Here is a 21179-nt window from a genome sequence, read left to right on the forward strand (position 1 = left end):
GCATAGCATTAAAACTTGGAACAGGGAAAGTTTTGGAAGTATCAATCAGAAGAAGAAAAGAATTCTGGCTATATTAAAATATATTGATAAATGTCTAAGAAGATATAACTCCAATTATTTGGTTGCCCTTGAGATTGAGCTAAAAACCGAGCTGGACATCATATTAAGACAAGAAGAACTTCTTTGGGCTCAAAGGGCGAAGTGCAAGTGGATTAACTACGGTCACAAAAATACCAAATACTTTCATTCTTATGCGATCACTAAAGGTAGAAGAAAACTTATAACAGCCCTAAAAATAAATTCTGATATATGGTGTGAGGACCAAGATATGTTCAAAAATCATGCTATGGATTTCTATGAAAAGCTATACACAAGTGACCCTCTGATCAGACTTTCTCTTGAAAACAGTAGGCCTTTTCCTGTTTTGAACCAGGAGCAATGGAACTGGCTGGACAGACCCTTCGAGAATAAAGAAATAAAAGAAGCATTATTAAGTATGGGTCCTCTCAAAGCGTATGGGGTTGATGGTTTCCATACTATTTTCTTTCAGAAAAATTGGGACATAGTGAGGGAAAAAGTTTGCTTGCTTGTTAATCATTGTCTTAATGGTGGACAGATTGTTGAAGATCTCAATAGAACGAGCTTAGTACTTCTCCCTAAGGTGGATAAACCAGAGAGTATTAACCAGTTTAGACCTATAAGCCTCTGTCATGTGACCTACAAAATCACTACTAAAGTTATTGTCAACCAACTTAAGCCTATTCTCCCTTCTATGATTTCTAATAGTCAAACGAGCTTCGTTCCAGGCAGAGTTATCACTGACAATATTATTCCAACACAAGAAGTAATACATTCGATGAAAAAGAAGAAAGGTAAAACATGGTGGTTAGCCATCAAACTAGACATTGAAAAAGCCTACGACAGATTAGAATGATGTTTTGTTAAAGATATCATTGAGAAGATGTGACTGCCTAACAAAATCATTGTGGCTATTATGAACTGTATAACCTCCATGTCTATTCAAATTAATTGGAATGAAGAGCTTACTGAACCTTTTCAACCTTCTCGGGGCATTAGACAGGGGGATCCTCTTTCGTCTTATTTGTTTGTAATCTGCATGGAAAGATTGGCACATGAAATTACTTTATCAGTCAATCAAGGAAGGTGGAAACCTATTAATCTTTCTATAAATGGTCCTGACATCTCTCACATCTTTTTTGCAGATGATCTCATCATTTTTACGGAAGCTAACATCAATCAGATTGGAACGATTCAGAACACTCTCAACAATTTCTGCAATAGTTCGGGACAGAAAGTTAGGCTACAAAAGTCCAATATCTATTATTCGAAAAATGGCAATGCACAGACAAGAAACAATATAACAAACTTAATTGGTATCAAAGAGGTTGAAAATCTTGGAAAGTACATGGGAGTTCCTCTACTGCACAACAAGATCAATAAACATACATACAGCAGCATCACTCAAAGATTAAATTATAGACTAACTGGATGGAAAGCTAAGTCATTATCGTTAGCTGGAAGAATTATCCTGGCCAAATATGTTCTCAATTTGATTCCTGCATACACAATGCAATCGATATTAATTCCTAAAGGAACGTGCAATGAGCTTGAAAGACATACAAGAAACTTCATTTGGGGAAACACAAATGATCAGAAGGGGATACACTTTGTGAATTGGGAAAACCTCTGTAAACCTATCAAAGAAGGGGGTCAAGGCTTAAAAAACCTTAGATTCCAAAATGAGGCTATCATTTTTAAATTAGCCTATAAAATTACTAATCAAACTGATCTTTTATGGGTGCAGGTGATGAGAAGCAAATACAAAATGAAAGAAACTCTACCTGAAGAACTTGAGAAAAGGGGAGGATCTCCTTTATGGAAACAAAAATGCTCCCTATGGACTAAATTCAAGCAAAACATATGCTGGAATGTTGGTAATGACAACAGTGTTGAATTCTGGCATGATATATGGCTTGATAATAAAGGCCCTCTTGCTAGGCTCTGCAATCAACCTTTGGATGTAGTTAATGACAAGACTAAAGTCAAGGGAATGATCAACCAAAATGGCAACTGGGATTGGAATAAACTTACAACGCTTATGCCAGCTCAATCCATTAATATGATGAGAGCCACACCTCCTCCAGTGGAAGAAGACATTGAAGATTCACCGGGCTAGATACCATCAGAAAAAAGAATTTTCACTGTTAGATCTGCATACAAGTGGATAGCCAACATAAATAACAATATTAAAGAGAAGATTTGGGGCATTATTGCAAAACACAACAATATTCCTAGCATCAAGATTTTCCTATGGCTAATTGGGAAAAACAGACTGTTGACCAACTCAGAAAGGGCGAGAAGACATATGTCTTTGGAGGCAAGTTGTCCTATGTGTAATTATGAATCAAAGGATATCAATCACATTCAGAGATACTGCCCTAAGACTCTATCAATATGGTCAGACTTGATTATTCCACGGAAGATGGATAAGTTCCTAAGTTGCGATCTAAATATTTGGATTATTGAGAACCTTAAAGCAACGCAGTCCCCTTCGACGAGTGTTGAGAACTCGCCAATTTTCTTCAGCTCAGTAATCTGGTACATATGGAAGAGAATGAACCAGACAATTTTCGACCCAGAGATGATTGAAAGGGAATCGGTAATCCAACAAGAAACAAGACTTACCCAAGAAATACAGAGTTTGGGTTCTACTAATCCTGTCAGCTAGAATTTCAGAGATAATTCCCGATTCAAATGGAAAAAACCAGCAAGCAACTACTGCAAAATAAACACTGTTGGAACCAAAAGAAAAAGCACTGGGAAGTTACGTGTGGGATTGTTGTAAGATATTGTAATGGTAAATGGCATTGGGGCTTCGGGGAAAAATAGGAATATGTTCTATTTTGGAAGCATAACTATGGGGTATCCATGAAGGCTTAAGAATCTCTTGGTTAAGGGGAGAAAGAAACGTGATACTAGAGTCAAATAATAGGGAAGCTATCAACCTAATTAAGAACAACTCGACCGATCACATAAAGCTTACGATTCTGCAACATATCAAGAAATTATTGAAGAGAAATTGGATAGTTGATCTGGATTACATACCTAGGGAGGCCAATCGTGTCGCTGATTTCATCGCCAAACAGATGTGGAAGCACCATGAAGATACCAATTTGTTCGAAGATTACTCTAAGGAAGCTGAGGAGTTGCTGATTGTGGACAAAACGGGAATGTAGGCGGTTTATTTTACCTTTCTCAACAAAAAAATTAACTTAATTTAATTTATTCATAATGTTAGGATTTAAATTTTTGATTTTATTAAAAATCATAACGCTGTTCTCTTTAGCCTATATTTTTTCTTATTAGCGCGACTTTCATTTTCTTCATTATTTGTTTGGTAGGTGACAATGCTAGCCTTAGGCAAATTTTATCGAGTCAAATTCATTACAACTCGAGCTCGAATCGGTTCATTTATAGCCTTATGCACAACAATGTTGACTTTGTATATCAACACTTTTTGTATATAATGAAATCTTTAGTTATACCACAATATCCAAATTATCTTTTTGAATAGTCTGGATGATTATAATATAATATATGTTCATAATTATTATTAATTATTGATAATATTTACTCTACAGATAAAAAAAGTAAAATTAATCATCGAGCCTACTTTCTATAAACATACAACAAGTGATACTAATTTTTTACTCGACAAAAAATGAAGTTTTGTTAATGTAATATAGTAACATTGAAAAGTGGACTATAAAGGAAAACTACAAGGGTCTCAGGGGGTGTTTGGTTCAAGGATTGTGGGAATCCCACATTCCCATGTTTGGTTAGCCGTGAATCTCATTCCCGGTAATGTTTTATTACTAATAGTAGATTTTTTGGGATATATTACCGGGAATGTCATTACCTCCCTTCCTTTAGGTATTGTAACATTACCGGCGTTTTGGACTAAAATGCCCTTAAATTTTTATTTTTTTTCAAAAATATCCTTCTTCTGTAATTGAATAATAAAAATTCTACGAAGGTTAAATTACAAATTTATCCTTAAATTATTTTAGATTTACAAAAAAAATATATAATTAAAATTTTATATGAAGTTCAGGGATTAAAAAAATTACCCTTTCATTAAACCTTTTTTATATTTTAAATTTTGTAAAAAAATTATATAAATATTATGAATTTATTTTTTTAAAGAAAATATATAAATATTTTACAATTTGTAATATTATACAAATATATAATAAGGACAATTTTGTCAAATATACATTCCAATAATATTTTATTCATTTAACCAAACAAGGTAATCTTACATTCTTGCTAAACCAACCAAACACAAAATACAACATTCCCAGTAATCATATTCCCTGGTAATCTTTTATTCCCACTGGTAATCTTACATTCCGTGAACCAAACACACCCTCAAAGTATAACCATCGGCAATCAATGGCAATCAACTCATCAAATTACGCAGAGGATTAGGTATCTTTAAAATCTTTGGGAAATTATTTAAATTAATTAGGTTATTTGTTGAACATTTAAATCTATTAAAAATTTTAATTATGTATGTTAAATAAAATTTTGAAATATGAATTAAAGCATTTTTCGTAAAATATAATAGAATTAGATAATAAATTTTATTACATGTTTTAACATATTAAAATCTATATGGTTTTTTTAGTGTTAATTTTTTCAGGTTTGTTCTTTTTATAGAGTGATTTGATTTGGACATTCATGTCTATTAATAATATATGGTATTAGAATATTTTTTAGGTTTAATGTAAAAATAAGTGTTCAAATTATACCTTAAGTTAACTTTAGGTGCCTAACATTTTAGATGTTACATTTTTAGGCGCCTAAGCAGTAACATTTGTTAAATTTGACCGTTATCTGAAACATATCGTGTTGATATATATATATATATTTAAAATATTTATTTTTAAATAAAGTTAAAATGTTATTTTAAAAAATATTTTTTAAGAAAAATTTCCAGCCCACTCCCACATGTGCAAAAACTTTTCCACTCCCCAGTTGCGTTCCAAAACTCCCTTCATAGTTCCCATAAATCCCTAAAGTTAACTTAGGGTGAGAATGCTAAATTTTAGACTAGGGTTAGAGATTATGGTATTATGTTTAGGGATTTAAGTTTGAATTTTTGGATTTAGGGGGATTAGGACGACAATAAGAGCTATGGTATGCAGTGAAGGTCCGACGACTGATGAGTGATCGTCCGATGATGGCAAAGATGACTGGTAATGGTCGGCGACAACTGGTAATAGGGTTGAAATGAGAGATATTAGGGTTACATAGTTTTTTTATAATTAAAAAAATGATTTTTTTAAATTAATAATATAATTTAAGTTTTTTAAAAAATAAAATTTTTAAAAATATAAGCATGACGAATGTCACTTAACGAGTTTTTTAACCATCGTTATTGCGTAGGTACCTAAAAGTATAATGAAGAAAACATTAGACACCTAAAGTTAACTTAGTTATAGTTTGGGCACTTAGTTTTGTATTAAACCAAAATATAAACATGACACGTGTCAGTTAACTTTTTTTTAAACGGTAATTCATGCATAAACACCTAAAAGTGTAATGGAGAAAACATTACACACCTATTTTTAACGATTTTTTTTAAACGTCTAAAATTAACTTAGGATATAATTTGGACACTTATTTTTACCTTGAGCATATTGTCACGCCCTTAGAACCTTCAAGCCCAAACTCTCGCAATATCATAGTTAAGGTCTGACGGGACGAGCGATCTTAGACGCTTCTTAACTCTTCTGGGTATTCTATGTGACTAAGTAAGCCTTACCCAAGCCTAGTGAGCATGCAAGCTCTCCAAGGTTGGAACTAAGCCCTCAAGGCTTCTAGGATACATAAGCTTTAACACCAACGTGGCTACTCCAAGCCACCACGGTTGGACTATGGTGTGGAAGTGAAAACACAAGTGGGGTTACTCCTAGCCACCAAGAGAGGCAACAAACATAGAGAGAATAAAAAAAAGAACACAAGAACTATAGTAAATGCCTCAGAGTTTTATTACTCTCTCCCAAGAGAATGGATGGAAGAATGAATACAAATGAGGATGAGAGGCTCTATATTTATAGTTGAGCTCCCTCTCAATCAACGACCTAGATTGATTTACATCAACGGCTAAGATCTGCTCAATCAATACAAGATCCCCTAAATCAAGTATCTAATTACATCCATTAGTAAGATTATTTCTTTGGATAGGTGTTCACACTGGATATGGTAAAATTCCACCACAATATCTTCCTGATTTGTTGTATCTTTCCATATTTACCGAGCTCATGTGATCATCTTCGAATATGATGCCACTTTCTTTTTTCGCACGGCCAATGTGAACGGGCTCTACAATATTCTCCAAGTGATGGGCCAAGTCTGGTCGTCTTGACAAGCCCACACTCTGCATAGAATCTCTTTAGCAGACATTTGCGCCAATATCTCGAACCCAAATATCACGGCCCATGACCATATATTTTTGTTGTTTCACTTTGGATCTTGATTTGATGTTTTACATCCTTTTTATTGTATTTAATTTTATCTCATTTCTTTTAATTTGTCATCATCATCAATGATGATAAGTATCATAAAATAATTTAAATTTATAAAATTAAATTAAATATTTATAAACAAGTAAAATAATATAATCTATTATCATTTTAAACTAATCAAGACATAACAAAAATATTATGTAATAGGAAAAAAAAACTCTGAAACGGATTACATGAAATATTTGTGAAGGTTTTATAATGTCAGAGACATAGCCCCAATTAGCCATAGCCTGCTATATACCTTTTCTTCCAATCAAAACGAAGATCCATTGATGACAAATATAAGTTTCAAGAAATTTCTCCATTTAAATTTGACCCAATTTGAGTTTCAACATAACCTACGTAAACTAAAGAATGAATGCATGAGGAATTCGATATGTGAAAATTTTCCACAAAACAAATATAATATTAGAATAAATATGGAATTTCAAGTAATGATTACATGTACGAAAAAGAAAAATATAGGTGTTCTAAAAGTTTAATCAGTTTCAATGAACTTGAGATGATATCGATGATGTGTAAACCCTAAAATCCCTACGCTAATTCATCTTCCGGGAAGGACCCTACTCCAAGGCATAAGACAAGGAGGAAACTGGAAGTTTGGTGGAGCAGGATTCGCTCCTCTGTAAACATCCATGTACATGCAAGTAGAAGCGAAACTCCCGGTTTCGCCATTAGCGTTACGAGCTTTTTTCCGCTGACGGGGATCCTCATTATCATCTTTGCATGGAAAATCATCGAACCAAGGGTTTTCCAAAACAGCCGCCACCACCTCCACTTGTGTTGCTGCCTCCAGTTTCCCGAATACTCTCCCTCCAAAGAGTTGAAATTGTGCCCCTTCAAAAGTTATGCGAAAATTAGGACACGGCGATGATGATTGGGGTGTTCTGTTTGAAGAGGCCGGAGTACAATATTCCGGGAAGAATGAGCCGATCAAGGTGTGTAACACAAATGTTCCCTTAAGAAAGACTGGTTGTTGTAGTGGAGAAGCATTCCAGAGCGTGACGTTTGAAACGGAGCCAGTAGCGCTGATTATATCAACACCGACATGGTTTCTACAGGCAAAGCTGATAATTCTCTCGATAACATCAGAACCGGGAGAGACTTCAAAAGCCACTGTCTTCACAGGTGAAGTATCACTTTCGCTCGTTACAATAACCGGAGGTTTGGGTTTGTTCTTGGATCCTTGAGGCCTACCTCTACTCCTCTTCGCAGTGTTCTCATCAGTTTGTCGATATTATCAAGGGTACTAGTCTTCGCGATGGCAGAGCCGCCGCCGGAGTCGGAGACACTTGGAGGGTTTCTCTCTCCTTCGTCTCCGGTGGCGTGAGCTTGAAAATCAGAGACGGTTGCGCTATAATCCGCCATCGTTGGATATCGGAGGCTGAGATAAAGAAGAGAATAGAGCAAGAAACAGAGAGAAGCGCTTTTTTAGTTTTTATAGGCTTTGAAGATGTACTGTTGGTCTACTTAAATTTAGGGCGTGATTTGTTGGATTTAGAAAAACTAATTCTACTAAAGTTTCTTTAACCGCCTGAATAACAGTGGTAAACTAACTATTTGGTCATTCATCTATTTTCATTTTTTCATTTTAGTCACTCAAATCTTTTTTAATCATATTTTTTTTAATATTCTTAAATATTCTCATCGTATTTTAATAAAGTTTAATTATTAATTCAATTATAATATTATTTTAGTAAATAAATAAATTTTTATATAATAAAATATTAAGGAAGTAAGTTACTACTATCATATATAAACACTAAAGCTCGATTATATTAGTACTTATTTTTCTGTCATTGCATTTCATCATATTATTTTAGTTTTAGATTATTAAAATAAAAATTAACATTGGTCTGGTTATTTTTAGTAAAAATATGATTCAAATATAAAAATATTTATATATTATCAATCAACATCTGATAATCTAATTATGGGTAAAATACAATGAAAAGAGTAAAGATTTGAAACTGAAACATATAGTTTTAACCTCTGTATATGCGGTGTTTGAATTTGAAACCTAACGGATAACATTAAACCCCTTAGCTACTAAAATCACTTATTTCGTACTAATTTTTATTAGTTAATATGCATTATATTTTAAGTTTAAAAATTTAAATTTAATATTTTATACTTAAATATATAATTTATGTCATCATCATTTTTAAATGTCATCAAATTATGAATGCATGAAAATGTTCCTAATAATAAAAGTTAAATAGAGTCATTTTTAATAACTATTTTTTCATTATATATATATATAAAAGAGAGATAATATCTGTTTATATAGTATAATTTTTTTTAGTTTTATATTAATTTGCTATCATTTTAGACATGTCTTCAAAAATTAAATATTTAATATTACTGAAAACTTCAACAACAAAAAAAGAACTATGTATAACGTTGCCTTCATAGCTCAGTGGTAGAGCGTCAGTCTTGTAAACTAAGGTCTGTAGTTCAATCCTGCATGGAGGCAACTTTATACTTTTATACCAAATAAAAATATTATATAATTAAGTATTTAAAGTCGACAAAATAAAAAATATTTCCAGCTCAAAAAGAAAAAGAAAATCAACATTATAGAATGGTACGCAATTATATATATTTGTATTTGTAGGGGTGAAGTTGGGGATTTCAACCTGAAATTAGATTTATTAATTTATTTTAAACTAAAATAAAAATTAAATTGATAGAATTTTTAATTATTAATGATTTATTGAATTATTTGTAATAGAATCAAATTAATAAAATATATAAACTTTGGAGACTGAAACTGGTATGGTATCAAGTCACATCGTCGTCGTTAACGACCAATGATCGAAATAAAGAAAATATAATATTAGTGGTGATTTTTTTAAAAAAGTTTCAATGACCAAAGTAAAAAGGAGTAATAATTTGAGGATCAATATGATAATTTCCCTTAATGATAATAAGTGAGCAATTAAAAAATATTGACAAGTGACAAGCCAAATGCAAAGATCTCATTGTCTCCGGCATAAACCACATCAGTTGTCCACCAAGTAGACCCCATTTGTAATTATGGTTTTTATTTTACAACTTAGAAGCATTCAACCCTTGCCAAAACTTCCGCCTTTTCCTCCATTGGAGTTGAACAGGAGAAAGTCGAGGTACTCTTTTTCTGCTGAGTAAAGTTCAGGTACTTCAACTACATTCATCTCTGGTTTCCGCATTTCATTTTTTTTAAATTATTGGTTTGTTGTTGCTTCTGTAATTTTTTTATTTCTGGGTTTTGTTTCATTTGCTTCTTTTTAATTTGAAAAAGTAGAATATCAGATCCGATTTTTGCCAATTGTGAATTCTGATCAATACATAGATTTTTGTTTTGTTGTTTTTAGATTGAACCGTCATTATTTTGTATTCTTTTGCTTTGAACATTGCAGCATTGGATCGTGTCTTATTGTCATGTTGCTTGCAATGCATTGATGCAGATTCAGTTCTATGGTTTTATGATCAATCGTCTAAGATATTGCAACAAAGGGTTTTCTTACTTGCTGCAATTCTACACTTCATTGCATAGAATTTGCACGGTTCAATGGAATTATTGTGAATTTTTGCTCTTTCGAATGTTGCTATAGATAGCATTTGAACTAAGCCTTGTGGGTGTGAGAAAGGTGGGATTTTGTATTGTGTAGCGAAAGATGAAGCGTGTTTCGCCGCTATTTTTGGTACTTTTAGTCCTGGGATTTTTCTTTGCAACATATAATTTGTTGACTATGATGATACACTATAAGACATATTCAGAAGAGTGGGATGATCCTTTTCTAAAGCCGGAAAATTTGAATGAATTTGGGGGTTCGAAGTCAAAGTACCATGTTGCTCTTACGGCAAATGATGCTCCGTATAGCCAATGGCAGTGTCGGATTATGTATTATTGGTATAAGAAGGCAAAAAATATGCCCGGATCAGAGATGGGAAAGTTCACTCGAATTTTGCATTCGGGTAAATCTGACAGTTTGATGGAGGAGATTCCAAGTTTTGTTGTTGATCCTCTTCCAGAGGGTTTAGATCGGGTGAGCATTTTTCTGTTTGGTATTTCGGTTCTTCATTTCCCCTTGTATTTTTGAACATGTAACTCAGTAAACAAGCAACCAAACCAATGGATATATAGATATCGATCATGCTTATTCCAATACATGTTGTTGCAAGTTGATGATGTTCATATCGTTTTGCATTTGAATCATACTTTTACGGTGAATTATCTGCATCATTACTCACAAGACATAAACTGGACTAAAAAACATCTTGTTTTAACTAAGATTTTCTTCTTTTGTCTCAATGCCGTTTTCAGGGTTATGTTGTCTTGCATAGACCGTGGGCTTTTGTGCAATGGTTGGAAAAAGCAACAATTGACGAAGAGTGAGTTCTTTTAATCGATAAGACCATCCAGGGTGTATGCTTCCTTTATTTTATCTGAAAAGTTACTGCATTTTATAACTGATGCAGATACATTCTAATGGCAGAACCTGACCATATATTCATAAATCCTTTGCCTAACTTGGCTCGTGGACAATATCCAGCAGGGTTCCCTTTCTTCTACATTAAGCCATCTGATCACGAGACCATTATTAGGAAGTATTATCCCGAGGAGAAGGGTTCTCCGATGGACATTGATCCGATTGGCAATTCTCCGGTGATTATTAGAAAGGTAGCCCTTTAAGATCGTCGTAGCTTGTGTGACAAGTTTGTTCTGAGCATAAATCACCTTCCAATTTCTTTCACAGTAATTTTTAATGGAAATCTAAAGCATGATTTCTTGTTTTATAACAGTCTGTGCTGGAGAAAATTGCACCAACATGGATGAATATTTCATTAATGATGAAAGATGATCCAGCAACCGATCAGGCATTTGGATGGGTTCTAGAAATGTAAGTGACACTTCTCACTTTTAATTGTATTCTTTTTTGCTGATATGGCCTTTTGACATGTGCAACCATTCGATCGAAACTTAGGTATGCATATGCTGTGGCATCAGCACTGCATGACGTGCATCATATACTTCGTGAAGACTTCATGCTCCAGGTTTTAATAAAAACATGATGAACCTTTTTTTCTTTTCTCTCGATGACCTTTAGTTACAATTTGATATTCAACTCTCGTCATTGTTTGTTACCAGCCACCGTGGGATGTCGAAATAGGGAATAAGTTTATACTCCATTATACATACGGATGTGACTACAATTTAAAGGTACAACCATAAAAGAATAGCTCTCTCTGTAATTTAGTCTTTCGAGTTTATATGTAATTTCTTCACTCTGAGATGGCATTACAGGGAGAATTAACATATGGAAAGATTGGAGAATGGCGTTTCGACAAGAGATCATATCTTAGTGGGCCTCCTCCACGGAATCTCTCTTTGCCTCCTCCGGGTGTTCCTGAAAGTGTGGTAAGTTCATCCATTTGGGAAAATATAGGAGTTGGTAGATTGATTCATTGAGTAAAAAGAACTCAAGCCACACCCTAGAGCGAATCTAGGTAATAGTTGTAATCATTGTCTCTCATTGCAGGTTTATCAACGGCCATTGTAGTTTCTCGGCATATTAGATAGATTCTCAACATAAACTTTTTGAGTTGAAAACAGTTCCTTTTCAATTTCTACAGGTGAGACTTGTGCAGATGGTGAACGAGGCTACAGCAAATATTCCTGATTGGGACACACTTTAAGTCGTGGCTGAGACCCAATCTTATTAGTTCGTGCATCCATTCCGATGCTGATATCGATTTCCTTCCACCGAGAGTTATCAGCGAAATAGAGGTAGCTGAGACACCAGTATACATAGAGAAAAGGGTATGTTTTCAAGTTAACAAGGGATGCATCATTTTTGTCACTTTTATTAAACATGAAATGCACTGATTTCCTTTCTTTTGTGTTATATATAAGTATGGTATCTATTTATTGAATTTTTCTCGTTAAGTTTCGTGACTGTAAATCACATGTTCAAGATACAAATCAGTTAGTGATTCAAATCATTTTTTGCCTAATTCAATTCGGTGCCTTAGTTGGAAAAGTGTTAAGTACACATCACTCAGTACTCACCCACACCACCATAATCCCGATCCCATCATCCAAATGATTCATATGCAGACAATACATACCCAGTAGACATTTCATCGAGTTCTGAAGCCTTATCCGCATAGAACTGGCCGAGCATTGGAGCATATTCATATGAGATCGCTGACTTCGAACCATTAGAAAATAGGATAGTAAACCAAGTTTATCCGATTGTATTGGAGCATATTCATATGAAATCTGCACAAATAACTGTAAGAGCCGATTGTATTGAAGTCAACAGAGAAATATGCTTTGCATGATGGAACAGGCATTAACATGCCCACCAGGTTCGAACTAACAGAACCAGACCTGTGAAAGCATTTTGTCTGGTATGGAGTACAAAATGCTTATGCACAAACACGAAATGATGTAGGACAAAATCACTAAGTGCTTATGCACGAACACGAAAAGAGATGGTGGAAGTAATTGAAATTGATCTGACAAATAGAATCACTATGCGCTTACAAAAATCAAACAAAAGTGTAAGAAATAAGAATCATTCCCCAAAGCTTAAAGAACAGAAACAAAAGTTGATGAAGGAGCTATTTGAAAATAACTTAAACAACAATAATGATCAACTCGAAATCAAGAAGCAGGAAAGGAGCAATAAAACAAAGCTACCATGTATACTTGAACATATCGATCTACACAAAGTAATGACCAGTCCGGACTGATTGTTCTTGAAGCTGCACAGGCAGTTTGGTAAACTGCTGATTTCCATTCACGAATTGACGTTGCTGCAGTTTCTGTTTATGTTGGATTTTTTTATGCTCAAGATTATTGTAATCCTGCCAGCATTTCTGCTTTTCCATTCGGAACTGCACTGGTGGCACCTGTTTTCCAGGGAAAGGAAAGCTTATTTCCGTAGTCAAGCAATTGCTGCTGTTATTGGCATATAGGGAATATGCATAATTGACAGAACTATCAAGTTCAGAGCCTTTACATGGCGATGCTGTAAAGTCAAGGGGCACCGCCTAATGCACAAACAAATTCAAAAAGGGTGTGCTGCACCGAAAGTGATGCAGTTATTGTTAAAATGAAAATGAGAATATTGCAACTTTAGTCATTCTAATTTTAAGGTATTTATAAGATTAGTCCCTAAGCTTTAACTATAAATATCCTAACTCATTTAGTTTCAAAATCATCCCAAATCATTTCTTTCTCCCAATACTAGAGAGTTTTATTGTGAGTAGTGAGTGTTTTGTAAATATTTATAAATTTTTTTTCTTAGTAAAAGATCTGCAGCAGTCCGGAGACGTAGGCACAATTGGTTGAACTCCGTTATCAATTTTTCGGGTATTATTTTCCGCTTTCATTTCGCATTCTCACTAATCTGGTTATAGGGAAATTACTCGTTCTCGGTTTATTTCCCAACAACTGGTAATCAGAGCTTTTGGTTGTAAATTTTGTCATTTTTTTGTGAGGTTACTGTTCATGTGAATGGTAAAAAAATTGTCGACGATACGAATTTGTCGACAGAGGTGTTTTAATACACGGTGGTTCGCAAGAATTGTCAGAAACGATCCAAACGAAGCCAGATTTGAGTGGGAGCGATGGCTGCAGATGAAGGGAATGTGAAAATTAGAAAGTTCGATGGTGCGGACTTTGGCTTTTGGAAGATGCAGATTGAAGATTTTTTGTACCAGAAAAATCTACATTAACCTCTCTCAGGAAAGCAACCAGAGGGCATGAAGAATGAAGACTGAGCTCTTCTCGACAGACAAACACTCGGAGTTATCCGACTGACGTTATCCCGCAATGTTACTTTCAACATAGCAAAGGAAAAGACCACAGTGGGTCTTATGACGGCTTTCTCCAGTATGTATGAGAAGCCACCGACCTCAAACAAAGTGCACTTGATGAGACGATTATTCAATTTGCGGATGGCAGAATTGGCATCAGTGGCTCAACACCTAAATGAACTCAACACAATCACAACCCAGTTGAGTTCAGTGGAAATTGAATTCGATGATGAAGTTCGAGCTTTAATTCTCTTCTCATCTCTACCAGAGAGTTGGAATACTACTGTTACAACAATCAGCAACTCGTCAGGAAACAACAAATTAAAATTCGACGATGTTCGGGATCTGATATTGAGTGAATAAATTCGACGGAGAGAATCGGGTGAAGCATCAACCTCCTCAGCTTTTCACACGGAGTCTAGAGGGAGAATTTCAGAAAGAAATTCAAATCGTGGTAGATCCAAATCCAGAACGGGAAAGAAAGATTTTACCTGTTATAACTACGACAATAAGGGTCACTTTAAAAGAGATTGTCGAGCACTGAAGAAAAATACCGGCACACATGAATCTGTCAACGTGACAGAGGAGACATGTGATGCCATGATTCTAAGCGTCAACCGTCCGATTGAATCATGAATCTTGGATTCAGAGGGATCTTTCCACTCCACCCTATGCTAAGAAATCATGGAGAACTATGTCAGTGGTGATTTTGGGAAGGTTCAGCTAGCTGATGATGAAACCTTGAAGATTGTCAGAAAAGGAGACATCCGACTAAAGTTGCCAAACCAGACCACCTAGAAGTTGAAAGGTGTGAGACATATTCCAGGCCTCAAAAAGAAATTTGATTTCTATTGGACAGCTTGATGGAGAATGATATAGTACAACCTTCTCAGGCTGTGAATGGAAAATTACCAAAGGAGCACTCGTCATTGCTCGTGGTAAGAAGACTGGTACTCTCTATATAACCTCAAACTTAAAGAATATCATTGCTGCAGCAGATGCTGATGGAAAATCAAACCTATGGCACCAAAGGCTTGGTCATATGAGCGAGAAAGGGATGAAGACACTTTTGTAAAAAGGGAAGCTGTCGAATCTAAAGAATGTAGATGTCGGACTATGCGATGATTGCATCTTTGGCAAACAAAAGAAAGTCAGCTTTGCAAAGATTGGTAAGACACCCAAGGCTGGAAAGTTAGAGTTGGTTCATACTGATGTATGGGGACCATCTCCAGTTCCATCTCTTGTAGGCTCATTATATTATGTCACCTTCATCGATGATTCTACAAGGAAGGTGTGGGCTTATTTTCTGAAGAAGAAATTAAAAGTCCTTGATACCTTCAGAAAATGGAAGGCCATGGTGGAAAATGAGACTGGTCTGAAATTCAAGCGGTTGAGGTCTGACAATGGAGGAGAGTACAGAAATAGGAGATTCAGAGATCTATGCGCAAACAATGGGATCAATATGGAGACAACAGTTCCCATGACACCACAACAAAATGGCGTAGTAAGCGCATGAACAAAACTCTAAATGAACGTGCCAGAAGCATGAGGATACATGCCGGATTACCCAAATTTCTATGGGCTGAAGCTATCAACACTGCAGCTTACCTGATCAACCGTGTGCCCTCAGTTCCTTTGGATGACATAATACCAAAGGAAGTTTGGAGCAAGAAATAAATAAACCTTTCACACTTAAGAGTGTTTGGTTGTATTTCTTATGTACACATAGATTCTGCTGAAAGAAGTAAACTTGATGCCAAGTCCAACAAATGCGTCTTTGTTGGTTATGGTGGTGATGAGTTCGGTTACCGATTTTGGGACTACAAAAATCGAAAGATCATCAAAAGTAGAGATGTCAATTTCAATGAGAATGTGATGTACAAAGACAGGTCAACTGTAGAATCAAGTAGCTCCAATACCGAAGCTGAAACAAAAGAATTTGCTGAGTTCGAGGAGATTTCTAAAAATGATGTTCAGATCAATCCTGAAGCAGTTCAAGAAGAACCAAGCACACCAGAACTGAGACGCTCTTCCAAAATTCCTAAATCAACCCAACGGTATTCTCTTTCTTTGCACTACTTGTTGCTGACTGACAATGGTGAACCAGAGTGCTATGATGAAGCAATGCAAGTGGAGGATTCAGTCAAGTGAGAGTCTTCCATAAAAAATGAGATGGACTCGCTTATATCAAATCAGACATGGGAATTAGCTGAATTACCACCAGGCAAGAAAGCGCTCCACAACAAGTGGATTTATAGGATCAAAGAAGAGCATGATGGGAGCAAACGCTACAAAGCAAGATTGGTTGTCAAAGGTTTTCAGCAAAAGGAAGTTATTGACTACAATGAAATTTTCTCTCTAGATGTAAAACTGTCTACAATCAGACTGGTGTTGAAAATTGTAGCTGCAGAAAATTTACATCTTGAGCAGTTAGATGTGAAGACAGCTTTCCTTCATGGTGATTTGGAGGAAGAAATCTATATGAGGCAGCCAGAAGGCTTCATAGAGGCAGGCAAGAAAAACCTGGTATGCAGGTTGAAGAAAAGCTTGTATGGTTTAAAACAAGCTCATAGACAGTGGTACAAGAAGTTCGATAGTAGTGGTTTTACCAGATGCCAAGCATATCATTGTTGCTACATCAAGAAGTTCGACAACAACTTCATTATGTTATTGTTGTATATTGATGACACGCTTGTTGCAAGTTCAGACATGCAAGAGATTATAAACTTGAATCAAAAATTGTCGAAGCAGTTTGCAATGAAAGATCTGGGTGCTGCAAAGCAGATTCTAGGGATGAGGATCAAGAGAGACACAAAGTCGGGGACTTTGATGTTATCACAGGCTGAGTACATTAACAAAGTACTCTCCAGGTTCAACATGCAAAATGCTAAACCAGTAAGTACACCTTTAGGTGTTCATTTTAGACTCTCCAAAGAACAGTCACCAAAGACGGAGGAAGAACATGCACACATGGTGAAGGTGCCGTATGCCTCAGCAATTGGAAGTCTAATGTATGCCATAGTTTGTACTAGACCAGATATTGCTCATGCAGTGGGAGCTGTTAGCAGGTACATGAATAATCTGGGCAAGGTACACTGAGAAACAGTCAAATGGATCCTCAGATATCTGCGGGGTACTACAAACAAATCACTTTGTTTCAAAGGTGGAGATACGATACTAACAGGCTATGTGGATGCTGACTTAGCCGAAAACGTTGACATCAGAAGGAGCACTACAGGGTATGTCTATACTCTGGGAGGTACTACAGTGATTTGGGTTTCTCAACTACAGAAGATAGTTGCTCTCTCCACAACTGAAGCAGAATATGTCGCTGTTACGGAAGCCAGCAAGGAGATGGTTTTGCTCCAAAGTTTCTTGGAAGAGTTATGCAAGAAACAAGAAAACAATGTCTTGTATTGCGACAGTCAAAGTGATATCCATCTAGCAAAGAATCCGTCTTTTCATTACAGGACGAAACACATATAATTACGGTATCATTTTATTCGGTCTCTTCTGGAAGATGGGATTTTGAAACTTGAAAAGATTAGTGGAGCTCAAAATCCGGCAGACATGTTGACAAAGACAGTGACCACGAACAAACTGAAGTTGTGTTCAGCTTTAGTTGGCATGCTAGAGTAACAAGACCAGAAATGCTGTTGCATCGATCGAGGTGTGAAGACATATTAAAATCAGTCTTCAAGTGGCAGATTGTAAAGTCAAGGAGGCACCGCCTAATGAACAAACAAATTCAAAAAGGGTGTGCTGCACCGAAAGTGGTGCAACTATTGTTGAAATAAAAATGGGAATATTGCAACTTTAGTTATTACAATTTTTAGGGTATTTATAAGATTAGTCCCTAAGCTTCAACTATAAATACCCTAACTCATTTAGCTTCAAAATCATCCCAAATCATTTCTTTCTCCCAATACTAGAGAGTTTTTTTGTGAGTAGTGAGTGTTTTGTAAACACCTGTAAATTTTCTCTCTTAGTAAAAGATCTGCAGCAGTCCGGAGACGTAGGCACAATTGGCTGAACTTTGTTATCAATTTTTCGGGTATTATTTTTCCGCTTTTATTTCGCATTCTCACTAATCTGGTTATAGGGAAATTACTCGTTATTGGTTTATTTCCCAACAGATGCCAACCGATATCCATCCGACCAACTATAACCATCGATCACTGGGGGTTACCAAAGCTGAGGCAGAAACAGATTCACTCGATGGCTTTTGACAAACAGGGTTAACCATGGTGGGGGGCCAAGATGCCGAACAACACCATTAACCGGATTCTACTGCATCCCAACTTGTGAAGGTGAGGTAGTCTAAGAATGCAAAACATCAGCAATAACTCTAGATGATACTGTAGCATCAATTTCGGATTAGACAGTGAAGTAGCATCCTTCAGTGACCACCTAGATGCCTGCATCTGAACAGGCTGCAACTGCTGAGGGAGAATGCTACCAACAGATAAGGGCAGTTGTGGAGTAGCATCAAAAGAATCATGATGGCAATGATTATCAAGAGGAGCAAACATGGCACTGCTATAGAATTTGAGGTCACCTACAGAAGAACTACTTTGAACGAGTTTCGAAATCTCGGATGGAGGCCGATTTGGTTCAACCACCTCGATTCTCTTCTCATTCACAGATGGCTGGAAAACAATCACTTCATCATCGTCTTCTTCACCAATCATTCCAAGTTGTGGAATTGGCAGCATATTGCCAGTATTAATCGTCTACCATTTGGGGTAGAAGACCTGAATGTGACATCTTCACTAGGCTCAACACCAATAACAAATTTCTTGAATTTTGAATAAAAAAACACAGTTTTCTGATCAATCCTAATGACATTAGCTAGAGCCCTCCCAGCAGCTAAAATTCTCTTGAAACGGGCTTTATTCTCATCCACATCAATGTCAGCTGCTGCAACATCTGGGCAGCAAGCCAGCCAGAATAGCCGGTGAGGTGTAGCTTGTTGAAACATCCTTTAGCTGCAAAAATCTCTCAACTACATGTCCCATCAATTCAGACATGACCCTCAATGTTATTCTCTTTAGAGGGCCGGAATTCAAACATCAAGTATATTACGTGTATCATCAATTTGATAAGAAAAATGGTAAACTGGATACTTTGTGCCTACCTTCAAATAGTAACTTGAAGCAGTGTTGCTTTCGTGATTTAGAGTCTTCATCTCCATATTAACCTTTGTAACGTGCTAGGTCTCCCAAGTATAACCCATTTTTATCTCAGCAGATTTTTTTCCGATCTGTCCACAACATAATTTATGTTTATATAATACTATTTATTTTAAATATATTATGATTGTCATGTGAGATACTATGTCAATAATATTAAAAAATAAATATTTTAATAAATATTTGTGTTAAAAAATATTAAATTATTCTTTTAAAAAAATTGAAAATGAAAATCGATTAAGATCAAGAATTATATTTATTTTCTTTTAAAAAATTAAGGCCAAAATGAAAAAAATATACATAAAATTGAAAACCAAACCTATCAATATACTGTATAGCTTTTTGCTAGTACGGGCGTTGTTTAAATTAACGATTTCTACTCTAATTTTAATTAGTATATATAAGTTCTTATAAATTAATTTATCATGAAAGAAAGATAATAAATAATATTTTTTTCCTTTTAACTTAGTTTTCTCTTAATATATTTGTACCGTCTCACTCTTTCTCTTTGATTTTTGTTTAATGGACGGTGAAATTAATTTTAACGTTGGTTATTGACTATCGATGATTATTAGTTTTCTTTTTTTTTTGTACTATTTCACTTATTTATTTATTTGAGTTTTTTTTAAATTTTGAATAAGAATATATGTCATTGTAACACGTTTTTCTTTGTTCTTGTAGCACGATCTTTGTGGCTTTTGATACGTTTTTCGCATACATTTGCTCGTTTTAGTACTTGTAAAAAAACTATCACGACATTTATTTTTTGATTGATTTGTCACGTATAGTAATATCCTCTCTTTGGTAAAAGGTTATTTGCCAATATAATCAGAATTTGTAACGAAGCAGTCTGCCAGATATTTTGATTCGCTCACCACTCCTTTATCACTTCGTAAAACATCTCATCGACAGAGACAGAATTTTTATGAAGATTTCATTTTTCTTCTTATATTTATGTTTAATATTTTTGTTTTTATATGAGTATTTTGATGATTATTGTCTCAATTTTCTCTCTATAATTAAGTGCATTGTAATTCTAATTCACTCCATCATTTTATTAATGAAATTTAATTATCATTATTAAATAATGAAATTTAATTATCATTATTAAATAAATAAATTATTATTATATTGAATATTTATTAAATTAAAAAAATGACAAAATTAAAAACCCTCACATATATACTCAGACCGACATTTAACTTGTGAGTTACGAGTATCCTTCTCAGGATTGAATCCTATCGTACTTAAGATTTCTCATATATGTATGTATGTATGTATATATATAGTCTTTTAGAAATCAAACCCTTCCGTCTTTGAATCCATCGTGTTCTGATAGAGTCATCTGTTGTTCGTTGTTCATCATCCTCCTTTCTTCTTTGCGTATGGATCCTTATTGCGTTCATAGTAATCAGCCATACTTGAAAGCTGCCATGAAACACTCTTCAGAAGACGTTTCATTTGCTTTTACTGCGAAGACGAAGACGACGATACCTTCGCTTGTTTCTCCTGCAAAGAGCGTTTCCCAACTATGAAATTGTTTTGCCAGCATATGAAGAAC

At 35.1% G+C, this 21179-nt stretch overlaps 2 protein-coding genes, 1 non-coding gene and 1 pseudogene across 3 annotated transcripts; 2 read left to right on the forward strand and 2 right to left on the reverse strand.

Annotated features, from left to right (window-relative positions):
* Window positions 1-7158: 7158 nt before the first annotated feature.
* Window positions 7159-7982, reverse strand: LOC120144231 (AT-hook motif nuclear-localized protein 23-like). The gene is made up of 2 exons (XM_039158346.1): window positions 7812-7982; window positions 7159-7734 (listed from the first exon to the last, which is right to left on the reverse strand). Exons 1-2 carry the CDS (start codon window positions 7980-7982, stop codon window positions 7159-7161), a joined length of 747 nt encoding a protein of 248 aa, XP_039014277.1.
* Window positions 7983-9019: 1037 nt separating this feature from the next.
* Window positions 9020-9090, forward strand: TRNAT-UGU. The gene has a single exon. It is a non-coding gene; the product is annotated as a tRNA-Thr (tRNA).
* Window positions 9091-10058: 968 nt separating this feature from the next.
* LOC120144250 (hydroxyproline O-arabinosyltransferase PLENTY-like) lies at window positions 10059-12495 on the forward strand. Its single transcript, XM_039158356.1, has 8 exons — window positions 10059-10645; window positions 10924-10991; window positions 11079-11280; window positions 11403-11500; window positions 11585-11654; window positions 11749-11820; window positions 11905-12018; window positions 12234-12495. Exons 1-8 carry the CDS (start codon window positions 10274-10276, stop codon window positions 12294-12296), a joined length of 1059 nt encoding a protein of 352 aa, XP_039014287.1. The 5' UTR covers window positions 10059-10273; the 3' UTR covers window positions 12297-12495.
* A 670-nt stretch (window positions 12496-13165) lies between these two features.
* Window positions 13166-19407, reverse strand: LOC120144233 (annotated as a pseudogene).
* Window positions 19408-21179: the final 1772 nt, after the last annotated feature.

This window comes from Hibiscus syriacus, unplaced genomic scaffold (genome assembly GCF_006381635.1).
Source record: "Hibiscus syriacus cultivar Baekdansim isolate YM2019G1 unplaced genomic scaffold, ASM638163v2 tig00110885_pilon, whole genome shotgun sequence".
Lineage (NCBI taxonomy): Eukaryota > Viridiplantae > Streptophyta > Magnoliopsida > Malvales > Malvaceae > Hibiscus > Hibiscus syriacus.

Excerpts from the sequence above, each read along its gene's own strand:
- LOC120144231 (XM_039158346.1), bottom strand. The coding sequence starts at position 7,982 with ATGGCGGATTATAGCGCAACCGTCTCTGATTTTCAAGCTCACGCCACC. Across the intron at positions 7,735-7,811 it reads CACTGCGAAGAGGAGTAGAG|ACAGTGGCTTTTGAAGTCTC; the intron begins GTAGGCCTCAAG and ends TCACCTGTGAAG.
- LOC120144250 (XM_039158356.1), top strand. The coding sequence starts at position 10,274 with ATGAAGCGTGTTTCGCCGCTATTTTTGGTACTTTTAGTCCTGGGATTT. Across the intron at positions 10,646-10,923 it reads TTCCAGAGGGTTTAGATCGG|GGTTATGTTGTCTTGCATAG; the intron begins GTGAGCATTTTT and ends TGCCGTTTTCAG. Across the intron at positions 11,281-11,402 it reads CTCCGGTGATTATTAGAAAG|TCTGTGCTGGAGAAAATTGC; the intron begins GTAGCCCTTTAA and ends GTTTTATAACAG.